Genomic DNA, 22,995 nt, shown 5'->3' with positions numbered 1-22,995 from the left:
AATTTCTGGGTAAACTCCAGGCATTACTACCAATTCAACCGAGCATGCTAGAACTCCATTTAGGACCCTGGACAAATTGTGTGCCATATCTGTAATGAAATTCATACTGTAGCCAAGATTAAAGGTAGGAAAATTAATGGATAGAGTATGTTGAAGAGGACACAATGATTGTTAGTTGTACTCTACAACTTACTATATTCATTTATTTCTTTTTCACCTTTTTCTTTCACCTATTTTTCCCCACCCCCACCATCAATTACAGCCAGTAGACAAAATCCTGCTGATGACACAAAGCATTGATGAGACCAGCCACCTTCACTCTAAATCTCTGCTTTTGAAAAACCTTCTATTTCAGGATCCATTCCTCATTTTCATTTCAAATTACATTTAGAACAGAGACAGGTTCTCTCTTTTTCAAGAGAGTTCCTTATCAAATCATATTCCTGTCAAGAATATTCGATGGTTCCCCCATTACCTTTATTTTTTTAAAATCCCCCCCTCCTTTTTTTTTGCTTTTTAGGGTAGAACTGGTGGCATATGGAGGTTCCCAGGCTAAGGACCCAAATGGAGTTGCAGCTGCCAGCCTACCCATAGCCACTGCAAAGCCAGATTCTTAGCCCAGTGAGCAAGGCCAGGGATCTAACCTGCATCCTCATAGATACTAGTCAGGTTTGTAACCTGCTGAGCCACAATGGGACCACCCCCCCCAACCATTGCCATTAAAATTAAGCATCCTGGAGAGGTGTTCCCGTCATGGCACAGTGGTTAACAAATAAGACTAGGAACCATGAGGTTGTGGGTTCGATCCCTGACCTTGCTCAGTGGGTTAAGGATCTGATGTTGCCATGAGCTTTGGCGTAGGTTGCAGATCCGGCTCGGATCCTGAGTTGCTGTGGCTGTGGCGTAGGCCAGCGGCTAACAGCTCTGATTCAACCCCTAGCCTGGCAACCTCTATATGCCGCGGGTAAGGCCTAAGAAATGGCAAAAAGACAAAAAAATAATAATAAAAAATAGAATTAAAAAAAATTAAATTAAGCATCCTATTCATTCCCATCTCTATGCTATTACCCTTTCTTCTCTGTGCCAATTCAAATCCTATTTCTTTTCTTTTTTTTTTTTGTCTTTTTGCCTTTTCTAAGGCTGCTTCCCACAGCGTATAGTGTTTCCCAGGCAAGGGGTCTAATCGGAGCTGCAGCTACCGGCCTACACCAGAGCCACAGCAACGTGGGATCCGAGCCGCGTCTGCGACCTACATACACCACAGCTCACGGCAACACGGGATCCTTAACCCACTGAGAGAGGCCAGGGATCAAACCTACAACCTCATGGTTCCTAGACAGATTCGTTAACCACTGAGCCACAAAGGGAACTCCAAATCCTCCCTATTTCTAAGGCTCAGCTCAAAATCTATACCTCCTTCAAGGGGCTCCCTCTGGTCGTCAGAGAACTTTCAGGGTTTTTTGGTTTTTTTTTTGCTCCACCTGGGCATGTGGAAATTCCCAGGCTAGGGATTGAACCCACACCACAGCTGTGGCAATGCTGGATCCTTAACCTGCTGCACCACAAGGGAACTTCCTAGAAATTTTAGTCTTTTGAATCCCGATGGTACATGTGTCTCTACTTCTTGTGTGCAACTTAAAATATATCATCTCCTATTATTTATTTTATTGCAACTGTCTCCCCCAATAGGTTTTACAGTGTGCTGACTCCCCATATACTCTAGCATGAAGATACGTATATTCCTAGCAGGAATTCAATATATTTTGGGGGGCTTTTTTTTATTTGCGAAGAAACACTGACAACTAGTTTATAAAAGTTTCCCTCTTCCTCCTGGCTTTACAATCATGCAAAAAAAAAGAGTGCCAAGAACAAAACGGATCAACTGATGGTCTGCTATTTTCATATCTGGAAAGAAAACGAGGTCTCTAAAAGAACTTATGGAGTTCCCGTCGTGGCACAGTGGTTAACGAATCCGACTAGGAACCATGAGGTTGCAGGTTTGGTCCCTGCCCTTGCTCAGTGGGTTGACGATCCGGCGTTGCCGTGAGCTGTGGTGTAAGTTGCAGACGCGGCTCGGATCCCGCGTTGCTGTGGCTCTGGCGTAGGCCAGTGGCTATAGCTCCGATTCGACCCCAGCCTGGGAACCTCGATATGCCGCGGGAGCGGCCCAAGAAAGAGCAAAAAGACAAAAAAAAAAATAAATAAATAAAAAATAAAAATAAAAGAACTTATTTCTCTCCCATCATTAAATATACCCTAAAAATCTATTTTCAGGAGGGAGTTCTATGTTAACCAGAAGAGCCAGCAATTTCCACACATTCTAAAAGTATTAAATATGGAGTGATAATCTTTCCCATGAACACTAACATTAATAACCACTCAAATTTTTTTTTTTTTTTTTTAAGGGTTGCACCCACAGCATAGGGAAGTTCCCAGGCTAGGGGTCGAATCAGAGCTGTAGCTGCCGGCCTACACCACAGCCACAATAACGCCAGATTCGAGCCGCGTCTGCAACCTACACCACAGTTCACAGCAACACCAAATCCTTAACCCACTGAGCAAGGCCAGGGATGGAACCTGCAACCTCATGGTTACTAGTCGGATTCGTTAACCACTGAGCCACGATGGGAACTCCCTCAAAATACTTATTAATTTACATATTGGTTTACTTTATCTACCTACTATCCACATGTTTTATATGCATGTTCTAGAGGTATACTGTCTTAGGTAGTTCCTGTCTAAGAACACAAAGACTGCACTTACAGGTATTTGCGCTTGAGATACTGTGTAACAGTGGATGCTTAATATTTTTTATAACGTAAAAAAATTAATCTTGCTTGACCCAATTCCCGACACTAGGTATGAGCTCCTTATGATATGTTCATATAATATTCTGCACTGCCTCTTATAATACATGGCGTAACTCTAGGTAATTACATAATAATTTATTTAATATCCGTCAAACACTAGACTGTATGTTTCATTATGGCAGACTTGTCTTCTTCTCTAATATACTCCTAGTGCTCAGCACAAACCTGGCATACAATAGGCACTCAGTATAAACTTGCTGAATGAACCAATAAACTGCAGCAGATGCCCATGGAGGAGAGATGACTGGATGTGTAACACACAATATATAAAACCAGTGAAGAGATGAAAAAGAGTTGTGACTGTTGCTAAATTTAGAAGTAGAGGAGGTTAAAGAGATATACAAATGAGAAGAAAAATCATACTGCCTTATGAAATACTCTGAGAGGTTAACACAACATAGAGGTGAAAGCAAACTTCAAAAAGGACATAATTTCCATGAAAAACAGGTGTCAAATAACAGTCACAGAATTGCCCTGGGACCTGAATGGAGGCTTAGCATGAAAGGAGGTGTAACTACCTCCCCCCACCAACTACGGAAGATTGACAAAACAGTGCAGTGGGGAGGGAGATACATACTGGGTGAATGTCTGCTGAGCTCCAGCTCTGGTCTCTCCAGGCTGCTCTGAAAGTCAGGAGGCAGCAGGGAAGACACTCCCTCGGGATGGATCATCTCGTCCTCCGACTCAGCTGAAGCTTCTGCAAAGTACAGATTGGGTCGGGGCAGGGAGGGAGTGAAGGGCTCAGCATGTGGGAATATGTAGAAGAGTGAAGGAGGTCAGGCAAAGTCATGGATACAGAGTATATACTAAAAAGAGCACTGTACATAGAGAAAACTCCCTAGAATTAGGCCTCTAGTTCCTCCAAAGGGTAGCTTAATCTGTTGGCAGGAATCCTCCTCTATCAAGAGAGTCAAATTAAGTGTCTTCTTTCCTGACAAAAGGTAAATAGTAACTAATTCACTTGGCTCTGTAAACTACCAAAGCAAATAAAGTAGCAGACTCAGCCTGATTTATATTCCTGAAACTGCCTAGTGAAACAAGCCCATCTACTCAGTGACAGGAATAAGAAGGAAGAATTCCTTGTAAGAAGTGACAGTCTGGGCTTACCTTCAAGTTCTGCAGCTTCTCGAGCTTCACGTTCTAGACGCTGCCTAAGCAGCTCCTGTTGCTTTTCCAGATACTGCTTTATGAAACTGTTCTGGCTCATTTCCTCGCCAATCTGTATAGAGGACATGGAAAAAGATAGTCTAGGAAAGCAAACCAGGAAAAAGCAAGGAAGTAAATTCCATGGAGCAAAGCTCTATCCCTTATATTTGAACCTAAAAAAGATAACGAAAATGTTGGAGGGCCCTTTTCTAAGTTACTCCTAGGTTGAGGACTGAAATACAGCCCTGTGATTCACAAAAGATGGCAAAAAAAGGAACTGCACATATAACTTTTTAATTTTACTTCATTTGCTTTTTAGGGCCGCACCCATGGTATATGGAAGATCCCAGGCTAGGCAGCAAATGGGAGCTGTAGCTTCGGCCTACGCCACAGCCATGCAAGATTCGATCTGAGCCGCTTCTGTGACCTACACCGAAGCTCATGGAAATGCTGGATTCTTAACCCACTGAGGGAGGCTAGAGATCCAATCTGCATCCTCATGGATACTAGTCTGGCTCGTTATGCTGAGCCACAATGGGAACTTCTTGCAACTTTTAAAAACATTCAGTTCACAAAGAATGATGTACAAATAACTTAAAATCCTATAAAACTATGCCTTTTAATCTAAATTTTTAGATAATTCAAATTACCTAAAAATAACCTAAAATTTCCTTGGAGTTCTGGCTATGACAGAGTGGGTTAAGAATTTGAATGCTGCAGTTCAGGTTGCTGCAGAGGTGCCCGTTTGATCCCTTGCCCTAAGCAGTAGGTTAATGGATCCGGTGTTGCCCCAGCTGCAGCATGGGACACAACTGCAGCTCATATTCAATCCCTGACTCAGGAACTTCCATATGATGAGGATGAGGCTGTTAAAAACCAAACAAATAAAATAATCTAGTTCACGCTAATTCATCTTTCTTTCGTTGCCACAAAAGATCAAGCTTTACCTAAGAAAATTTTGTTAAACATCTCCAAAATTCAACTAAAGCACTTAAAAAAGCAAGATACTAAGAAGGGATGTCCGTTCAGCATTTAAAACTCTAACTCCATTTTCTTTGGGTGAGAAAAAAATCTTTGGTAACAATATTTAAAATCCAGGAGCTTAAGCCCCTTTTCCCATTTTTTCTGCAACATAGACTCCTGTGTCACCCTCTGCCCTTTAGCCTTCTCTTCACAAGTACTCCTCCTGAGAACCTTCTTGCTTAGCAATACCTATTAGAAATCCAGAAAAGAAAAATGAAAAAAATCTTAATACTTTCCTATATCATTAGTCATCTTCCATGAGCATGGATAATGTTTACATTCATCTAAAATAGAGGGAGTTCCTGTCATGGCGCAGTGGTTAACGAATCTGACTAGGAACCATGAGGCTGCGGGTTTGATCTCTGCCCTTGCTCAGTGGGTTGATGATCCGGCGTTGCCGTGAGCTGTGGTGTAGGTTGCAGACACGGCTCGGATCCTGCATTGCTGTGGCCCTGGTGTAGGCTGGCAGCTACAGCTCCGATTATACCCCTAGCCTGGGAACCCCCATATGTCGTGGGAGCGGCCCAAGAAATGGCAAAAAAAAAAAAAATAGAAATTAGTCTCTTGGTACTTCATGAACAGTGAAGAAGTGTGGGTTGCAAGTACTAGAGAATACATATATTTGTTGCAAAAAGGCTATGTTAATAAAAGCAAAACTCCAAAGACTAAAATGTAATGGGCAAAAGAAATAGAACGGCAAAGGATTAACTTATGCAGTTTCTTATGCTTGTTAAAGTACTTAACTAAACTTCTGTAAGCTAGTTAGATTATGATTCTTTTAGCTTAATGAACTAATAACAAGGGAATAGGAAGGCTCTCTTGTTTTTCCACGGTATCTTGGGACTTCATCTAGTACTGGAGCTGCACACCACTGTACTAACAAAGACCTGGATTTTTCCTTTAAGTGCATGACAGACTATGAGGGGATGTTAAAAGAGGAAAAGAATCTTAAGAGGCCATGTAGTCTAAGAATTTTTTTTAATTATTATACATACACATATATTTTTTTGCCTTTTCTAGGGCCGCTTCCTGAAGCATATGGAGGTTCCCAGGCTAGGGGTCTAATCGGAGCTGTAGCCACTGGCCTACAGCCAGAGCCACAGCAACGCGGGATCCAAGCCGAGTCTGCGACCTCATGGCAAAGCTGGATCCAAGCCGAGTCTGCGACCTCATGGCAACGCTGGATCCTTAACCCACTGAGCAAGGCCAGGGATCGAACCGACAATCTCATGGTTCCTAGTCAGATTCGTTAACCACTGTGCTACGACGGGAACTCCTCAGAATTTTTTTTTTTAAACTGGGAATGATTTCTTCCAAAGAAATCTTATGCAGAAACTCTATATACAAAGCAAACCGAAGTACATCTAATCTAGGTTAGGAAGTGAATGTGAACCCCTGGTCAACTGGGAAGAAGATATTTTTCTGGGAAGCCTCCAAAAGCAGTTCCACAAAACTCCAGCAGAGCCATTATAAAACTACAGATCTAGTCCAACCTTTTCTCATCTTATATATGAGGAAACCGAGTTCTTCAAAGATTAGATTTCTTGTCCTAAATAACAGAGCAACTGAAGATTAGGAGTAACTGCATGGTTAGTATTAATACTAGTAATGGTGGATGATTTCCAAAGGACTGAATTCTGGGAAAATCTATGTCAACGCAATAATTCCTTATCAGCAAGTATTTTCCTAAACTGCTCTGCTGATTATCTACTTCATATCTACATTCAAAGACATCAACTACTTTCCCCAAATTAATGGCAAATAAATGACTTCAGAGCCTTGTACTCCACTCATTCTGCACACACCATTTCAAGAATCAGAAATTAACTAGCAGCTCCTGATTCCTGAATTTATTAGAAGTCAACCATCCTAGTATGAAAATATTTCCAACTCATGAACTTAAGAAAATATTGGTGATAAATTAAGCATCAAATATACAATTATCTTGTCGTTCCATGTCTCTGTGCACCCAAAGAGCCCACTCCTAATAAACCTTCTTTCTTACCTGGGAATTTGGCTGGAATGCAGCATGGGGTGTTGAGTGTTTCTGTAAATTTTCTAGCATTAGAGCCTGGTATAAAGAAGGGTGAAAATCAGAAACCATAAAAACAAAAACAAAAAACACCCTTCTCCCAATCTCGACATTAAAAACAATCATACACACTTAAACAGTACTCCTTTTCCAGGGACCTAAAAGCCCTTTACTAATATTGTTCTCATTCATCTTCACAAGACCCCTAAAAGTGGCCATGGTCACTGCTCTCAAATGTACAGGTGTGAAATGCAGGCACATAGGGAAAATCAGTGACCTGGCTAGGCAATAAAATCAGTGACAGAACCAGTGCTACAATCCCTATTATCTTCTGCACTTCTGACTAATGTCCCTTCTAAATTTGGCCCTTCACTTCAAATAATTAAATTAGATTCAAAAATACATGAAACCAAAAAGGTTTTGGCCTGAATGAATTACTTGGTCAGTTACCCAGGAACAGGTCTACTTGAGTGAACTTGTATTGTTTCCAAGAGAGTGGCTCCTAGATTTGTCATATTTATAAGAATTTCAAAGAGGAGGCTACCGAACAAAATGACCAAAGATTCTATAAACTGTGGTCTGATCCAATACACATACGAAACTGTCAGCTTCAGTATAAGCAACGGTTTGCCAACGTAACCCTGAGCCAACCCAGCCCGAATTTGTACTATTCGGCCACGTACCCTAACCAGCACTAATTAAAACCGAGATCCTCACCTCCCCTGCGTCTACAAACCTCTACACATCAATCCATTCACCTACCTCTTGACAATCCCACCTTAATGCACAAAACCAGCCTGTCTCACCTCTCTCATCAATATTCACCAAACTCTTATCCACTCAAATTGCTTCTGGAAGCCCTATAAAGTATACACTCCTCCCTAAGCAAGTCCCTTCAAATCAAGGTTTCTCTTCATTTCACCTAATCTAATCAACTAGACTCCCCCCTCCCCCTCCACCGCTCCAATTCTATTCTTTCGGGTAAGGATACCAACCCCATCAACCCCTCCACCCAACTATACCCCTAACTCCGACCCAGCCCAACTCGCCCCCCTCAGGCCAGCAACGCCGATGGTTGTAGTGGGATTTAACTCCTTCCGCAGCGCATGCGCCGAGACCATAGACACAAACAAGGAGGGGGTGGGGGAAGGAGGAAGGAGCTTAAGACACTCTAGGAGAGTAGCGCACACCCTCCCATTTTGGGCTCGCGCCGCTACCGTTAAGGCGGGAACCGGCGCTATCTCCACTCCAGAGCGAGCCTCGCCAACCACCGTGCGCGCGGATCCGGAGGCTCGCGCTGGCGGCCTGAGCTCGCTCGCGCCGAGCCCGGACACTGCGCCTGCGCCGCGACAGAGACTCGGCTCTACCGGGTCTGCTCCCCTCCGACACGCCGGCAACGCAGTCTCCTCACCCCTTTGAGCCGCTTGACCAGGGCACTCTTCTGCCCGCTCTTGGCTAGGCCTCGCTGTTCCAGTGCGGCCTTCAGGTCGGTCACCCGCAGCGCCTGAAGAGGCTTCCCGTCCAGAGTCACCTCCTCCAGCTCCGCCATCTTGCGTGAGGTACTCGGGTCCGTCCCGACGGCTTCGGGCATCTTCGGTAATTTCCGCCAACGCCCTTCGAACGTTCCGAGCTGACCCCGCCCACTGCTAGAGTCAACCCCTCGATTACCACTTAGAATTCCCCGAATTCCTTCGGAACTGCTCGGGTGTTTCCGTCTTCACATCGGCACCAATCGGTTTTCTCCATCCTACCGGCCGCTCCTCCCTCCCTCGTGCTGCTTTCAGAGCTCGGTTCGCTTCGTCTTACCGAGGCTTTGAATCGAATCTGTTCGGAAGCTCTCGACTCTGGCATACCCATAATCGGAGTTATTCGGCTATCTCCGGACCTAAGGATGAGGCGCTAAGGCACTTGGGTGTTTGGGGCTGGTCCGGGACCGGAAGTGCGTGGGTTTCCGGGCTGGCCCTCTTTAGGGTTTTCAGGAAACCGGGAAGCGGCGGCGATGGTAGGATAGCGCTGTTGTGACGGTCTCCGGGTCCTCTGTGAGAGGAAACGGGAGGTAAGCGGGGTAAAAGTACCTCCCTGGGCCGAGTCAGACTCGGTGTTTGCGGGCTAGTCAGTAGGGCAAGCTTCCCATTCCCCTAGGGAAACAGCTGCCACCCCCCCACCCTCCGAAACCCTGCCACTCCCAGCTAAGGCTGTGTTGCTTTTTGGGACCTCGGAATGCTAGGCTCTGTAGCCTCCAAAGTTGACCGTGTCTTTGGACCCGGCTTGTCAACCAATTCATAATCATTGAACTTAAGTTTACCGTGAAAGCCATATCGCAAGACTCGGAAAAAGTTCTCCCTTTCCACGAAATAGAGAAGAAAATTCCCTTAGGAAGAATTGCTTCTTGTAGGGCCACTGTGAAAAAGGCAACGTCACTGGGAATGTTTTGGTACTGAACTGACGTAAATTGCTTCTGGCTTCCTTTTCTTTGTCACTGCAGATACTCCAATTTACAGCGGAAGAAATACAAACAGTAAAATAGGTCACAGACAAGTATTTTAAGGTTTTCATTGTTAGAGATTCAAACTGAGATTTGAAAACAATTCAAGTTGGCTGACCTTCCAGTTGCATTAGTGATGCGGATCAGTGGCAAGGCATCAATAGATATTATATTAAACATGAAAGAAAATTGTTCAGACATGAATTGTCACACATCAACAGCAGTAGAACACTTGTTAGAGCCCTAAACCACCAAACCAACTAGACTTTTTTCGGTCCTGAATAAACAACCACTTGGCTTTTTCTGTTTTTCTTACTTTGTTAATCTTATTTTGGGCAAGGTGCCCTCACTTAATCTGCTCTTTAATTTTTCCTGATGCTTTACAGGAAATAGAGGAAAATAAGGGGGTTATGAAGTTCTTGGCATATTTCAGAGGTTACATGCACATTGCAGAGAAGGCTCTTTCATCATACAGGATGTTTTTCCTTTCTTCTTTTCCCCCACTGTTGATAGCTTTGGAATGATTAGCACCTGAACCTCAACTAACTGCTTGATAAATTTAAAAATATGTACCTTTTTTTTCATTTTAGGCAAGATGTGTTGGACCTATATATTTATTTTGGGGGATAGGGGGTTCCTCAGCATGCAGAAACTCCCAGGCTAGGGATCGAACCTGTGCCCCAGCAGTGCCCATGCCAGATCCTTAACCCCTAGGCCACCAGAGAACTCCCCCCTTTTTTGGTTGGACCTATGTGAATCATTTTTTGTCTTTACTCAACCTGGAACATAGAATTAGAAGGGAAAGAATGAACACAGAATGTGGAATGTTTTGGTTATTTTTAGATTGTTTATAAGAATGATGGAGAGAGGCAGTGGGTTTGAAAAAGAGAGAGAGGAAGGAGTTCCTGTCATGGCACAGAGGTTAACGAATCTGACTAGGAACCATGAGTGAGGGTTCGATCCCTGGCCTTGCTCAGTGGGTTAAGGATCCAGCGTTGCCGTGAGCTGTGGTGTAGGTTGCAGACAAGGCTTGGATCCCAAGTTGCTGTGGCTGTGGCGTAGGCCAGTGGCTACAGCTCCGATTCGACCCCTAGCCTGGGAACATCCATATGCTGCAGGAGCAGCCATAGAAAAGACCAAAAAAAAAAAAAGAGAGAGAAGAGAGAGAGAGGAAAATTGGCAAATATGACATGCAGTTATTCTTGGGTGCCTTCACTAAGGTAGCTGGATAATAACCTAAATAAAGGACCCTGTTGTTTTTCTGTAAACTAGATAGGTGGAAAGTAATTTTCTTTGTAGATACCAATTGAGAGTGATAAGATTCTATGTTGTTAGAAGGCTGTATTTTGGTTGCTCTTTGTAGAGAGTGTGTAACAGTGCTTTTATGTTTCAGGATGCCACTGGAGTCATCTTCCTCTTCGATGCCACTATCTTTCCCTTCTCCCTTACCCTCGGTACCAGACAATATTTCTGACTCTTCCCCTCCTCCAATGTCTTACATCACTTCCCAGGAGATGAAATGTATTCTTCATTGGTTTGCCAGCTGGTCAGGTCCTCAGCGTGAACGTTTCCTACAGGACCTGGTTGCTAAGGCAGTACCAGGAAAATTACAGCCACTGCTGGAAAGTCTAGAGCAGCTTAGTGTGTCTGGAGCAAACCGACCACCTTGTATCTTTGAGTGCCAGCTACGTCTTTGGGATCAGTGGTTTCGAGGTTGGGCTGAGCAGGAGCGCAATGAATTTGTCAGGCAGCTGGAGATCAGTGAGCCAGACTTTGTGGCAAAGTTTTACCAAGCAGTGGCTGCTACAGCTGGTAAAGACTGACAGGTATTAAAATCAAAGAAGATAACCAGAAGTGTTGGAGCCAAGGCCACAACTTTACCATGAGAATTTCGCATGTATTACTTAAAGGTATGGGGATGGTATTCCAATCAGCTGTCTGAACTCGCTGAAGTACAGGCCTGGTGATTTCAACGTGAACAGCCTATCAGCTGGACTCCTGATAAATGTGTAAATGTCCTCCATCGGAGTGAATCCAGATCATCAGTCTGCCTCCTACTTGGTTCGTTCCAAGACATGTCAAACCCTCAAAGAATTTAAAGACTTTTGCAACCATAACCAAAAGGAATCTATACATTATACACATTGCTGGCCTGTGGGGTATAAAGTAGAGCCTTCCTATTCCAGAAAGGGGCCGTAAAAGGTCACGTTTTTATAACTTACCTGGATTCGGATGGTGGTTTCACCACTCCTACCAGCTTCTGGCATAATTATGTGAGATTTAAACTGCAAGCTTGAATTTTGGAAAAATCAGGAGATGGAGATACTTACTCCTTCCTCCACACTGATGTTTTTTAGAACCCAAAAAGCAGTGACTTTTGGAGTTCCCTTGTGATATAGCAGGTTAATGACCCAGCGTTGCCACTGCAGCCACTTGGGTTGCTGCCATGGCGCTGGTTTGATCCCCAGCCCAGGAACTTTTACATGCCATGGGTGTGGCCAAACCCCCCCACAAAATAGCAATGACTTTTTTCTAATGTGTATGTGACATCCTTGAAGCTGGTAGCATATATTCCTATTCTGTAAGTTTACTCTACAGGAATATGAAAACAGTTGACATTCCTTACAGGTTGAAGGGTTTATTTTTTGTATCAAAATAAAGAATGAATTTTCAGAACCATAGTCTTTTACCTTTTTTTCATTGCAAGGCTAATGTAACAATATAGAGAAAGAGGCTGCTTTTTTTTTTTTTTTTTTTTTTTTGGTCTTTTTGCCTTTTCTAGGGCTGCACCTGCAAGCATATGGAGGTTCCCAGGTTAGGGGTCTAATTGGAGCTGTAGCCACTGGCCTACACCAGAGCCACAGCAACGCGGGATCCGAGCTGAGTCTGCAACCTGCACCACAGCTCACGGCAACGCTGGATCCTTAACCCACTGAGCGAGGCCAGGGATCATGGTTCTTAGTCGGATTCATTAACCACTGTGCCACGACGGGAACTCCAGAAAGAGGCATTTTGAGAAGAGTAGAACTTACATGTAGACAACAGATCGACTTTCCAGCCATTTTTCTCTAGGAAATCATTTCTGTCCTAACCCTTATCATGCTCTGGGTAGCACCACATCTCCCTTGTTCCTTCAGCTGGCCCCCCTGTGGCGCCATGAAGCTCTGGTGAATGGTAAGGGGCAGAAGGTCCCACCTGAAGAATAGGCCACAGTTCCCGGTGCACTCACTGGGATAAGCAACATTAGGCAGAGTCCTTTTGGCAGGCCTAGATGGGTCATGGAAGGATTATGATCCAAGGTAATCACAAAACCTAGAAACATAGCAGTAATATCTGGCCTGGAATAACGCTTAGGCTTAAATGGTGAAGGGCCCTGCCTTTCTTTTAATACATAGAATTCATTCCTCATCCCAATAATAAGCTAAACAGGAAATCAATAAGAGGGGATATAGAACCCGGAAGGAATAATACCAAGGTCCAAGACTTCCAGCATCCTAAATTGTTGGAAGGAGACCTAACTTGGCGATGAGGGAAATGGCCTGGGAGGGAATTAGAGACTGTGGTGTTTAGGCCTGGTGCCTGGGTGGTGCTTAAGAAAGGGACTAGGAGCCCTATGTCCTAGAGAGGGGCAAGTCCAGGATGACTGGGGGGAGAAGTGTCCCATGGTGATAGGCCCCATGTGGCCATGTTAGGGGTCCTTGTTTTCTGAAATATTAGCCCTGTATAGGACACTATACATATGAATAAGTGTTTTGGGGGGGTTTGTTTGTCTTTTTAGGGCCACACCCATGACACATGGAGGTTTCCAGGCTAGGGGTTGAATCAGAGCTTAACCGCAGCCACTACAAATCCAAATTGCATCTGTGACCTACACCTCAGCTCACTGTGAGGCCAGGGATCAAAACTGTGTCCTTGTGGGTACTAATCAGATTCATTTCTGCTGAGCCATGACGGGAACTCCTGGATAAGTGTTTAATCAATATAATTCCAAACATCTGTACTCCAGGAATTTGAAAGAAAACTCCTTGGAATATCTTACTTGCTGTAGTCTGTGGTAATTCTGTGGCTCCTCCACAATAACTTCTAGAGGTTTCTTCCAGAGAGTCGGGGTCAGGGCCCCGTGCAGCAAACCATCTGAAGACCCTGGGCAGCCAGGGGAATTCCGCATATACACAGTGAACACCAGACTATTAATCAAGGGGCTGTGGAAATAGCACCTAAATAGTCATTTGAATCTCTTTTTTTCCTCCATTTCTTTTTCCTTTTAGGGCATATAGAAGTTCCCAGGCTAGGAGTCAAATCAAAGCTGCAGTTGCCGGCCTACACCACAGCCACAGCAACATGGGGTCTGAGCCTCATCTGCAACCTACACCACAGCTTGTGGCAAGGCCAGATCCTTTAACCCACTGACTGAGGCCAAGGATTGAACCCACATCATTACAGACACTATGCAGGTTCTGAATGGGGAACACCTGAATCTCTTAGTGGAGGTAGAGTGCCTTGAAGAGCCTCGCTCATGAAACAGGCGCAGTCTTAGGAGTGGGATGGCCAGAAGGTCTTCAGAGGAGAGCTATGAAGTAAAGGACTTAAGCATTTCCCTTAGCCCACTGTGTAAGTCCTTAGCCTGAGCCATCCCTTTATCTGCCAGTGTCTCCTCTGCTCACCAGAGCCTGTAGCGCTGCTTCAGTTGGATTTTCTTGCTCTTCTTTCCGCAGAGAGTAGCCTGGGGGCCCAGCTAATCCTAAAGACAGCTAGAATAACAGGTCACAAGTGGGTAAGTAAGAGCATGAGTGGGAGTTCCTGTTGGGGCTCAGCAGTAAAAAACCTCATTAGTATCCACGAGGACGTGGGTTCAATCCCTGGCGTCGCTCAGTAGGGTTAAGGATTCGGTGTTACTGTGAGCTACGGTGTAGGTCGCAGACCCCACTTGGATCTGGCTGGCATTGCTGTGGCTGTTGTGTAGGCTAGTAGCTACAGCTCCGATTCAACACCTACCCGGGGAACCTCCATATGCCATAGGCGCAGCCCTAAAAAAAAAAAGGCAAAAAATAAAAAAATAGCTTGAGTACCTTCATTAGTCTGACACAGCAACCCTGGGGATGGAAGAGAAGACCATTGTACTCAGGTATCCACAAGGAATTAGGTAGCAGGGTATAGGTATAGCCTGTTACCTGCTCATGCCCTCCCTCTGAGGAAAATGTAGTTTCTAAGTCAGTCATGGACTCAGTAGGGTGCTTAGTAAAAAGTGAATGAATGGAGTTCCCGTCGTGGCGCAGTGGTTAACGAATCCGACTAGGAACCATGAGGTTGCGGGTTCGATCCCTGCCCTTGCTCAGTGGGTTAACGATCCAGCGTTGCCGTGAGCTGTGGTGTAGGTTGCAGACGCGGCTCGGATCCCGCGTTGCTGTGGCTCTGGCGTAGGCCGGTGGCTACAGCTCTGCTTGGACCCCTAGCCTGGGAACCTCCATATGCCGCAGGAGCGGCCCAAGAAATAGCAACAACAACAACAACAAAAAGACGAAAGCGGCCCAAGAAATAGCAACAACAACAACAACAAAAAGACGAAAGACAAAAAAAAAAAAAAAAAAAAAAAGAATGAACATCAATAAATAAGCTACAAGGATGTATTGCACAGCACAAGGAATATAGCTATTATTTTATAACTTTAAATGGAGTATAAACTAAAAATACTGAATCACTTTGCTGTACACCTGAAGCTAATATAACTGTAAATAAATATACTTCAATAACAATAAAGAATGAACATCAAAACGTTGCATAGGGGCTTGCCTGGTGGTCTAGCAGGTTAAGGATCTGGTATTGTCACTGCTGTGGCTGAGGTCACTACTGTGGTATAGGTTTGATCCCTGGCCTGGGAACTTCTGCATGCCATGGATGCAGCCAAAAACAAACAAAAAACAAACAAACCCACGTTGGATATACTACCATAAGAGCACTTTCAAACTTTACCAGCTTGTTATAGCCATCCCACTTCTGATACCCACTTGAATAGCTTTTCCTGGACTGCATGGGACCCAAGGTGATTTCCTCCACCTGCACTTTGCATTCTCCTCTCTCCGTGCCTTGATAGAAGAAGCAGCAGCCAGTGAGCTCTGCTTCCTTGAGGTGCGGGCTCTGAGAGGGATGCCTTGTCCCCAGGAAGCAGCTGTGGAGTGAGGTTGGCAAGGAAGCAACAACTCTAGGGATGGCAGATCTCCCCACGGGGATTCTCCGCTCCAGGCAGGAATCCATTTCCCTTCTTCCAGCATTCACTCTGAAGGGCAGAGCAGAATGTAAAATAGTGTTGGTCCAGATGCCTTAGAAGGAGACACCTAGGGGAGTGCCCATCATGGCGCAGCGGAAACAAATCCAACTAGGAACCATGAGGTTGCAGGTTCGATTCCTGGCCTGGGTTAAGGATCTGGTGTTGCCATGAGCTATGGTGTAGGCTGGCAGCTGTAGCTCCGATTGGACCCCTACCCTGGGTGGGAGACGAGACCCTAAAAAAGCAAAAAAAAAGAAGAAAAAGAAGGAGATGCTTAGGAGATCTTATTGTGGCTCAGTGGTTGACAAACCCCACTAGTATCCATGAGGATGCAGGTTTGATCCCTGGTCCCACTCAGTCCTGCTTAGTGGGTTAAGGTTCTGGCGTTGCCGTGAGCTGTGGTGTAGGATGCAGCATGGATGGGATCCAGCATTGATTGCTGTGGCTGTGGTGTAGGCTGGCAGCTGCAGCTCCAATTTGACCCCTAGCCTGGGAACTTCCCTATGCCATAGGTGTGGCCGTAAAAAGAGGGGGAAAAAAAAAAAGGAGATGCCTCTTCAGGCCTACTTGGTTTCATTGCCCATTCTCTAGTCCACCCACCCCACTGGCAAAGGGCCCATATGTGGAGCAGCCTTCCAGCATGTGGTCTGAGGAGAGCTTCCTTGTCCAGGTTCAGGGAGTGGCAGCCCAGTCCGCAGTGTGGGAGGGATGTCAAGGCCAAATTCCAGGCCAGACCCTACTTGAGAGAAAGGAAGAGAAACAGAACAAATGAACAAATCCCTCAGGGCCAGCCGTGCTTACAGCTTCAGTTACACTTTATCAGCAGATAGTCCCTTCCAACCTCTCTCACTTGCCCCAAGCTGATGTGGGTCATAGTACCAGACTGAATCTTTGAAGGCATCAAGAGTGATTGATTGAGTCAAGTGCGCTGGGAGCCATCAAAGGTAACAGTTGTCATAAAACCCTGGAGGAGGAGTTCCCATCGTGGCGCAGTGGTTAACAAATTCGACTAGGAACCATGAGGTTGTGGGTTTGATCCCTGGCCTCGCTCAGTTGGTTAAGGATCTGGTGTAGGTTGCAGACGCAGCTACAGCTCTGATTAGACTCCTAGCCTGGGAATCTCCACATACCATGGCAGCAGCCCAAGAAATGGCAAAAAGACAAAAAATAAATAAAAATAAGATAGCAGTGGTTCCCTCTGTTGACATTGCGGGGAGCCCTCCCCTCTCATTTAGCACTGGATCCTGAGGGCCAACCCCTCTACCTCTTGAAGGGCTGTCTGGAGAAAGCCAGGGCATGGAACAATTCATGGAGTGTGGATGGAGGGTGTCCTAAGGACAAATGACCGCAGAAGGAGGGAACAGCAGTAGGACGGACCAAGCACCCTCGCCTCTCTGCCCTATCAGCTCTGCGTAGAGATTGAGGCACCTTCTGTTCTGCCCTGAGTGGGTCCTTTCACTTCATAGGAAGCTGAGCAACCTGGCCTCCCTCCCCCAACCTGTTTGCTTCTTTGTATTCATCATGCCACAGTCACCATGATGGTGTCACTCTGGCTGAGGCTGGGACTGGTGTGATGTTGGGCATAGCAGACAATGGTACCAGCGAGAGGCATGTCTTCTGAGTCCATCAGGCAGCGTAGGCGATGATAGGGGAATGTGGATGGGCCAGGATAAGAAGGGGGTGGGAAGGAGGGGAGTAGGATAACACAGAAGAGTCTTCCTGGGAGTTGCCACTGTGGCTCAGAGGGTTACAAACCGGACTAGTATCTATGAGGATGTGGGTTCGATCGCTGGCCTTGCTCAGTGGGTTAAGAATCCTGCATGGCTGTGGCTGTGGTGTAGGCTGGCAGCTGCAACTCTGATTCAACTGTCTAGCCTGGGAACTTCCATTTGCCACAGCTGCAGCCCTCAAAAAAAAAAAGCAAAAAAGGAGTTTCTGTTGTGGCTCAGTGGAAACAAATCTGACTAGTAACCATGAGGACGCAGGTTCTATCCATGGCCTCACTTAGTGGGTTAAGGATCCAGCATTTCGGTGAGCTGTGGTGTAGGTCACAGACGAGGCTTGGATCCAGCATTGCTGTGGCTGTGGCATAGACCAGCAGCTGCAGCTCCAATTCGAACCCTAGCCTGGGAGCTTCCATATGCAGTGGATGTGACCCTAAAAAAGCAAAAATGAAGTCCATCGCATGTGCTCATAGTCTTGTAGAGGTCTTGGCAGGCTAGAGATATTCAGATCCCCAATTATGAGAAGCTGTTCTTACCTTTGCCCCGAAGCAACTCTCTTCTTGGTACCCTAGGCTCAAGAGGCCGCACCTGGCAAGAATGAATGCCTGTAGGTGAGCTGATGCCAGGTCTGGGTACCTTTGAAGAGGAATACTTTCAATGACATGAATTCACCTGCATAGTCTAGGGCATCTGGGACTCCCCAGATAGCATGGCAGTGCTGGGCAGGGTCTCAACTCAGGTCCTTGTGTTGAAGAAACTTAACATGACCACAGGTCAGTTTCACCTCAGTATCTTAGAGTTCCCACTCCTTTTCTGTGTGGCCTTCCTGCCCTAGCCTGCTCTGCCCCTTCTGCTGTCTCACTCACCTGCTAGGACACCCTGGAGCCGCCAAGGCTCCGGGTCCCCCTCCCACCCCATTTCCCTTAGGATCCCAAGATCCCTCTGAGACAGGATCTCAGATACAGGTTTGGATTCATTAGGGTTGAGGATCATGGGCACCAGGGAGGGTGATGGAGGAAGAGGGGAAGTTTGGGGGGAGTTGGGAGAAAAGGGGGGGCATCTGAGAAGATTTGTGAATGTCTGTGTCTCCTTCTGCGGACACTTGCTTGTGGCAGTGCCCGGGGAAGCAGCTCCCCCTCCAGGGGGAGCAGCCCCTCCACCAGGAGGAGCAGCAGCAGTATCTTTTTTTTTTTTTTTTTTCTCTGTCTTTTTTGCCATTTCTTGGGCCGCTCCTGCGGCATATGGAGGTTTCCAGGCTAGGGGTCCAAGCAGAGCTGTAGCCGCCAGCCTACGCCAGAGCCACAGCAACGTGGGATCCGAGCCACGTCTGTGACCTACACCACAGCTCACGGCAACTCCAGATCCTTAAGCCACTGAGCAAGGCCAGGGATCGAACCTACAACCTCATGGTTCCTAGTCGGATTCGTTAAACACTGAGCCACGACAGGAACTCCCAGCTGTATCTTCATAGGCTGCCCTGGATCCAGTCTTCTGCCCCCTTCTTCCCTGCCTCACCGACTTCTGGCTTTCCTCATTTATGATCTCTCACCAAATCCCCTCTATTATGATTGCTTATTTTTCAAGATTTGAATATTGTTAACTAAATCCATAGTTCCTGCCAGGAAGTCAGATGAGCGCCTTAAGAGCCAAAGCAGCAGCCCCTGTCCCCACTCCCTGGGGTGCCAGAGGTGGAGAACTGAGGGAGGGACAGTGTTAATTCCTGAGGCCTCAGCTGACCATTCCAAAGAGGAACCTGCCTCATCCGGGAAGAAACTCTCCTAACCCTCTTCTGTCTCTCAGCCTAATTCCATTCTGAGTGGACAACCTCGGAACCTTTTTAGAACTCAAAAATTGGTATTCATATAATGATGTGAGTGTGTATGCGGGGGGCATTCTTTGGTTCATAGAGGCTTGACTGTCTCATTGGAGAGGGACGAACAAGGCTTCTGCACTCCACTAGCCCCCATGTCAGAACCACATGAACTCTACAGTGTAACACTTTGGGGCCTCTCTTGCACCTTAGTAGGGCACTTGGTAGGTGTTCAAAAATAAGCAATCATAATAGAGGGGATTTGGTGAGAGATCATAAATGAGGAAAGCCAGAAGTCGGTGAGGCAGGGAAGAAGGGGGCAGAAGACTGGATCCAGGGCAGCCTATGAAGATACAGCTGGAATTCCTGTTGTGGCTCAGTGGTTAACGAATCCGACTAGGAACCATGAGGTTGTGGGTTCAATCCCTGGTCTCTCTCAGTGGGTTAAGGATCTGGTGTTGCCGTGAAGTGTGGTGTGGATCGCAGACACAGCTCAGATCTGGCATTGCTGTGGCTGTGATGTAGGCCAGCAGCTACAGCTCTGATTGGACCCCTAGCCTGGGAACCTCCATATGCCATGGGTGCAGCCCTAGAAAAGACAAAAAGGCATAAATACATGTGGGTTGACTAACACCTTTTTTTTAGGGCCACACCTGCGGCATATAGAGGTTCCTAGGCTAGGGGCTGAATCGGAGCTACAGCTGCTGGCCTACACCACAGCCACAGCAAAACAGGATCCAAGCTGTGTCTAGATCTTCGCCACAGCTCACAACAACGCCAGATCCTGAACCCACTGAGTGAGGCCAGGGATCAAACCCACATCCTCATGGATACTAGTTGGAATTGTTTCCACTGCTCCACGACAGGAACTCCTGACTAACACCTCTTGTGAGAGCTGTTGCATTAGCTCTGCGAGGCTACACATATAAGCACATCAGGAGGAGAAGTAAATTCGGAAAATGGATGTTAATAGAAGATGTCCAAAGATGTTCTGACCGAGCTCTTGAACGCCCTTTGTCTTCTTTGCTTTCACATCCTGTTTCCCCTGCCTAGATATCCTGCCTTTCCTGCCTGCCTGGCTAATTCCTACCTCCCCTGTAATTACTCTGGGAAGCCTTTCTTAGCACCACCTGCCCAAATTCCACACCTGCCAGGGCAGGGGGCCTCTCCTCCAGCTCCTAATGGAACCCTAGTCATCCTCTGCTCTAATCCTTGGTTTAGAGGCTCTCCCTCCACATCCCGCCCCCGCCCCCCTCAAGCCTGCTTCCCGCCCATCTTTGTATCCATGGCACGGCCAGAGGGCCTAGCCACCAGCTTGTGGATCAAAGAACAGAACCTCACCCCATTATTTAACTTTTGAAGAAGCAGGTCAGGGGCAAAGTGACATAAGGGAACTAGGAGTTTAGAGGACTGCTGACTTCCTGGGGAGGAGGGGGTTTTATGTGTTTACATACCAGGGCTGTGGCTGGAACTACCCAACCCAGGTGTCCAAACTCTGGAGCCCTTGTGGCTCAGCGGTAATGAATGTGACTAGTATCCATGAGGACTTAGGTTTGATCCCTGGCCTCGCTCAGTGGGTTAAGGATCCGGCGTTGCCATGAGCTGTGGTGTAGGTCGCAGATGCAGCTCAGATCCCAAGTGGCTGTGGCTGTGGTGTAGGCACGCAACTACAGCTTCCATTTGATCCCTAGCCTGGAGGGGGAAAAAAAAAAAGAGCAAACTCTGGAGCCAAACCAACTGCCACTTTCTATATATCTACTTAGCTTGCGCCCAAAGCCTCAGGGTCCCCACTTGCAAAAGGAGGGTGATTGTCCTCACCTGATAGGATTGTTATGAGGAGACAGTAAAAGAGAAGATACATAAAGTGCCCAGAACAGTGTCTGGATCATGGGAAATACTAAGCGGAGTTCCACAGGCATTTTCAACTTGAGGGAGGAATTATTCTGTTCTTACCAACAGTGTTAGAGGACATATGTAGAGGACTTTAGTGCTTTCTTTAGGACAAACCTGGTTCTTTTTTTTTTTTTTTTTTTTCCTTTTTCTGCAAGTATCAGGAGCCCTCCGCTCCCCTCTCTGGCTGGGCTAGGTCAATCTGGAGGAATCCTTCCTGTCAGGGCTAGCCCAAGGGATTCAAGGTCTGGGTGGCTTCTTTGAGGGTTTCCGGCCCTTGTCGGCCACAGCTCCTTATGCTTTGCTGCCCCCTTGTGGCCTTACTGAGACAAGGCGGGCCTCCGTCGGGGTAGGGGTTCATCCTAACTTCACCGCAGCTTGCAGAACTTCAGACCTTCTAGCAGAAGCAGCACAGGAGACACCGTGCGTTTCTTTGACTGGAATCTCTGTTTCCTGACTGGCAAATCTTCATCTTTTAAGATCCAGCTGAGAGGTTTAGCTGCCTGTTAAGAGTTTTCTTTACCACCCCCACCCCCAGGTGGAGTTAGTTTACATCACATCTTTTGAGATAGCCCCCATTACATTCTCCTGACATTTATTTTTGTGCTTGCTTCCCCTGCAGACCGTGGGCAGGGGCTGAGTCTGATTCATCTCTGCCGCCCTGAAGAAACATGAAACAGGGAGTTCCCGTTATGGCTCAGTGATAATGAACCCAACTAGTATCCATGAGGACCTGGTTCCATCCCTAGCCTTGCTCAGTGGGTTAAGGATCTGGTGTTGTTGTGGCTGTGGTATCGTACAGCTCCAGTTTGACCCTTAGCCTGGGAACTTTCATACGCCACGGGTGCAACCCTAAAAAGACCCCAAAAAGAAAGAAAAATAAATATGAAATAGGTACAGAGGGATAGTGGAGGTAAGAAGATGGAGGGAGGACAGTGCAATGAGGCAAGGAGAGGCGGTGAGAAAAACAGTCATGTTATCAAGCACTTCCTTTGGGCCCAGTCATTGTCCCCAAAGGACTTTAGACTCAGATAATCCTTTGGACAACCTCATGAGGTATTATTATTATTACCCCATTTTTATGAACTAGGCAATGTGAGGAGGTGGTAGAGGTGAGATTTGAAACTACTGTGCATGTAGTTAGGCTCCTGGATACAGGCTTTAACACATCATGCAAGAGTGCTTTTTTTTTTTTGTCTTTTTTTGTCTTTTTAGGGCCGCACCCCCAGTATATGGAGGTTCCCAGGCTAGGGGGTCTAATAGGAGCTGTAGCTGCCAGCCTACACCACAGCCACAGCAACGCCAGATCCTTAACCCACTGAGCGAGGCCAGAGATCGAACCCACAACCACATGGTTCCTAGTCAGATTCGTTAACCACTGAGCCATGACAGGAACTCCAAGAGTGCTTCTTAAGTGCTTCTCAAGTGTCCAATGTGATGGAGAAATAAAGTGCTGGGAGGAAAAGGATGAGAAAGTTGAGGGTGAGAGGAAAAAATGGGGTAAGGAGAAGATGAAGGCATTAAGAGAGGGTGGGGTTAGAGAGGCTGGGATGGAGATGAGAAAGAAGCTGGGCGTGGAGGTAGAAAACTAGAAGGGGATTAGGAAGAGGATGTTGGTGTGGGGGTGAATGAGAAGAGGTGGGATGTGGGGGTGCAGGTTGTGGAGATAGGATGGGACTGAGCACAGCAGGCATCCTAGGTGGTGTCATCATCCACACGGATGCTCTCTCCAGCCTCCCTACCTCTCAGC

At 46.5% G+C, this 22,995-nt stretch overlaps 3 protein-coding genes across 48 annotated transcripts in view; 1 reads left to right on the top strand and 2 right to left on the bottom strand.

Moving 5' to 3' along the window:
* Positions 1-8,636, bottom strand: part of ACIN1 (apoptotic chromatin condensation inducer 1) — a 37,871-nt gene extending 29,235 nt beyond the window's left edge. For 28 of the 46 annotated variants that reach the window (XR_014810820.1, XR_014810822.1, XR_014810821.1 and 25 more), the window contains exons 1-4: positions 8,483-8,636; positions 7,045-7,110; positions 3,978-4,089; positions 3,448-3,567 (exon numbers count right to left, since the gene is read on the bottom strand). Coding sequence is in view for 21 of the 46 variants with exons in the window: in XM_013978220.3 (XP_013833674.3) it covers positions 3,448-3,567; positions 3,978-4,089; positions 7,045-7,110; positions 8,483-8,620 (436 nt within the window). In the remaining 25 variants the exon portion in view is untranslated. The remainder of the gene's footprint in view (positions 1-3,447; positions 3,568-3,977; positions 4,090-7,044; positions 7,111-8,482) is intronic. The other 18 variants (XR_014810828.1, XR_014810829.1, XR_014810833.1 and 15 more) reach the window with 1 other exon arrangement.
* A 397-nt stretch (positions 8,637-9,033) lies between these two features.
* Positions 9,034-12,232, top strand: C7H14orf119 (chromosome 7 C14orf119 homolog). The gene is made up of 2 exons (XM_003128551.5): positions 9,034-9,127; positions 10,950-12,232. Exon 2 carries the CDS (start codon positions 10,951-10,953, stop codon positions 11,377-11,379), a length of 429 nt encoding a protein of 142 aa, XP_003128599.1. The 5' UTR covers positions 9,034-9,127; position 10,950; the 3' UTR covers positions 11,380-12,232.
* Positions 12,233-13,167: 935 nt separating this feature from the next.
* On the bottom strand, positions 13,168-17,433 carry CIROP (ciliated left-right organizer metallopeptidase). Its single transcript, XM_084970560.1, is given in 11 exon segments — positions 13,168-13,199; positions 14,626-14,646; positions 14,649-14,686; positions 15,563-15,603; positions 15,605-15,707; positions 15,709-15,830; positions 16,422-16,482; positions 16,484-16,560; positions 16,637-16,734; positions 16,737-16,830; positions 17,356-17,433. Coding segments are annotated over 11 exon segments (765 nt in total).
* Positions 17,434-22,995: the final 5,562 nt, after the last annotated feature.

The sequence above is a fragment of the Sus scrofa genome, chromosome 7 (assembly GCF_054392235.1).
Source record: "Sus scrofa isolate SSC_HxYL_T2T_F1_AM1 chromosome 7, Sscrofa_HxYL_maternal_Yorkshire_Landrace_v2.0, whole genome shotgun sequence".
Lineage (NCBI taxonomy): Eukaryota > Metazoa > Chordata > Mammalia > Artiodactyla > Suidae > Sus > Sus scrofa.
The sequence above is the reverse complement of the archived record's forward strand: the minus strand, read 5'-3'. Positions and strand labels throughout refer to the sequence as shown.

Bases quoted from the DNA above. Each gene is read 5' to 3' on its own strand.
- C7H14orf119 (XM_003128551.5), top strand. From the start codon at position 10,951: ATGCCACTGGAGTCATCTTCCTCTTCGATGCCACTATCTTTCCCTTCT.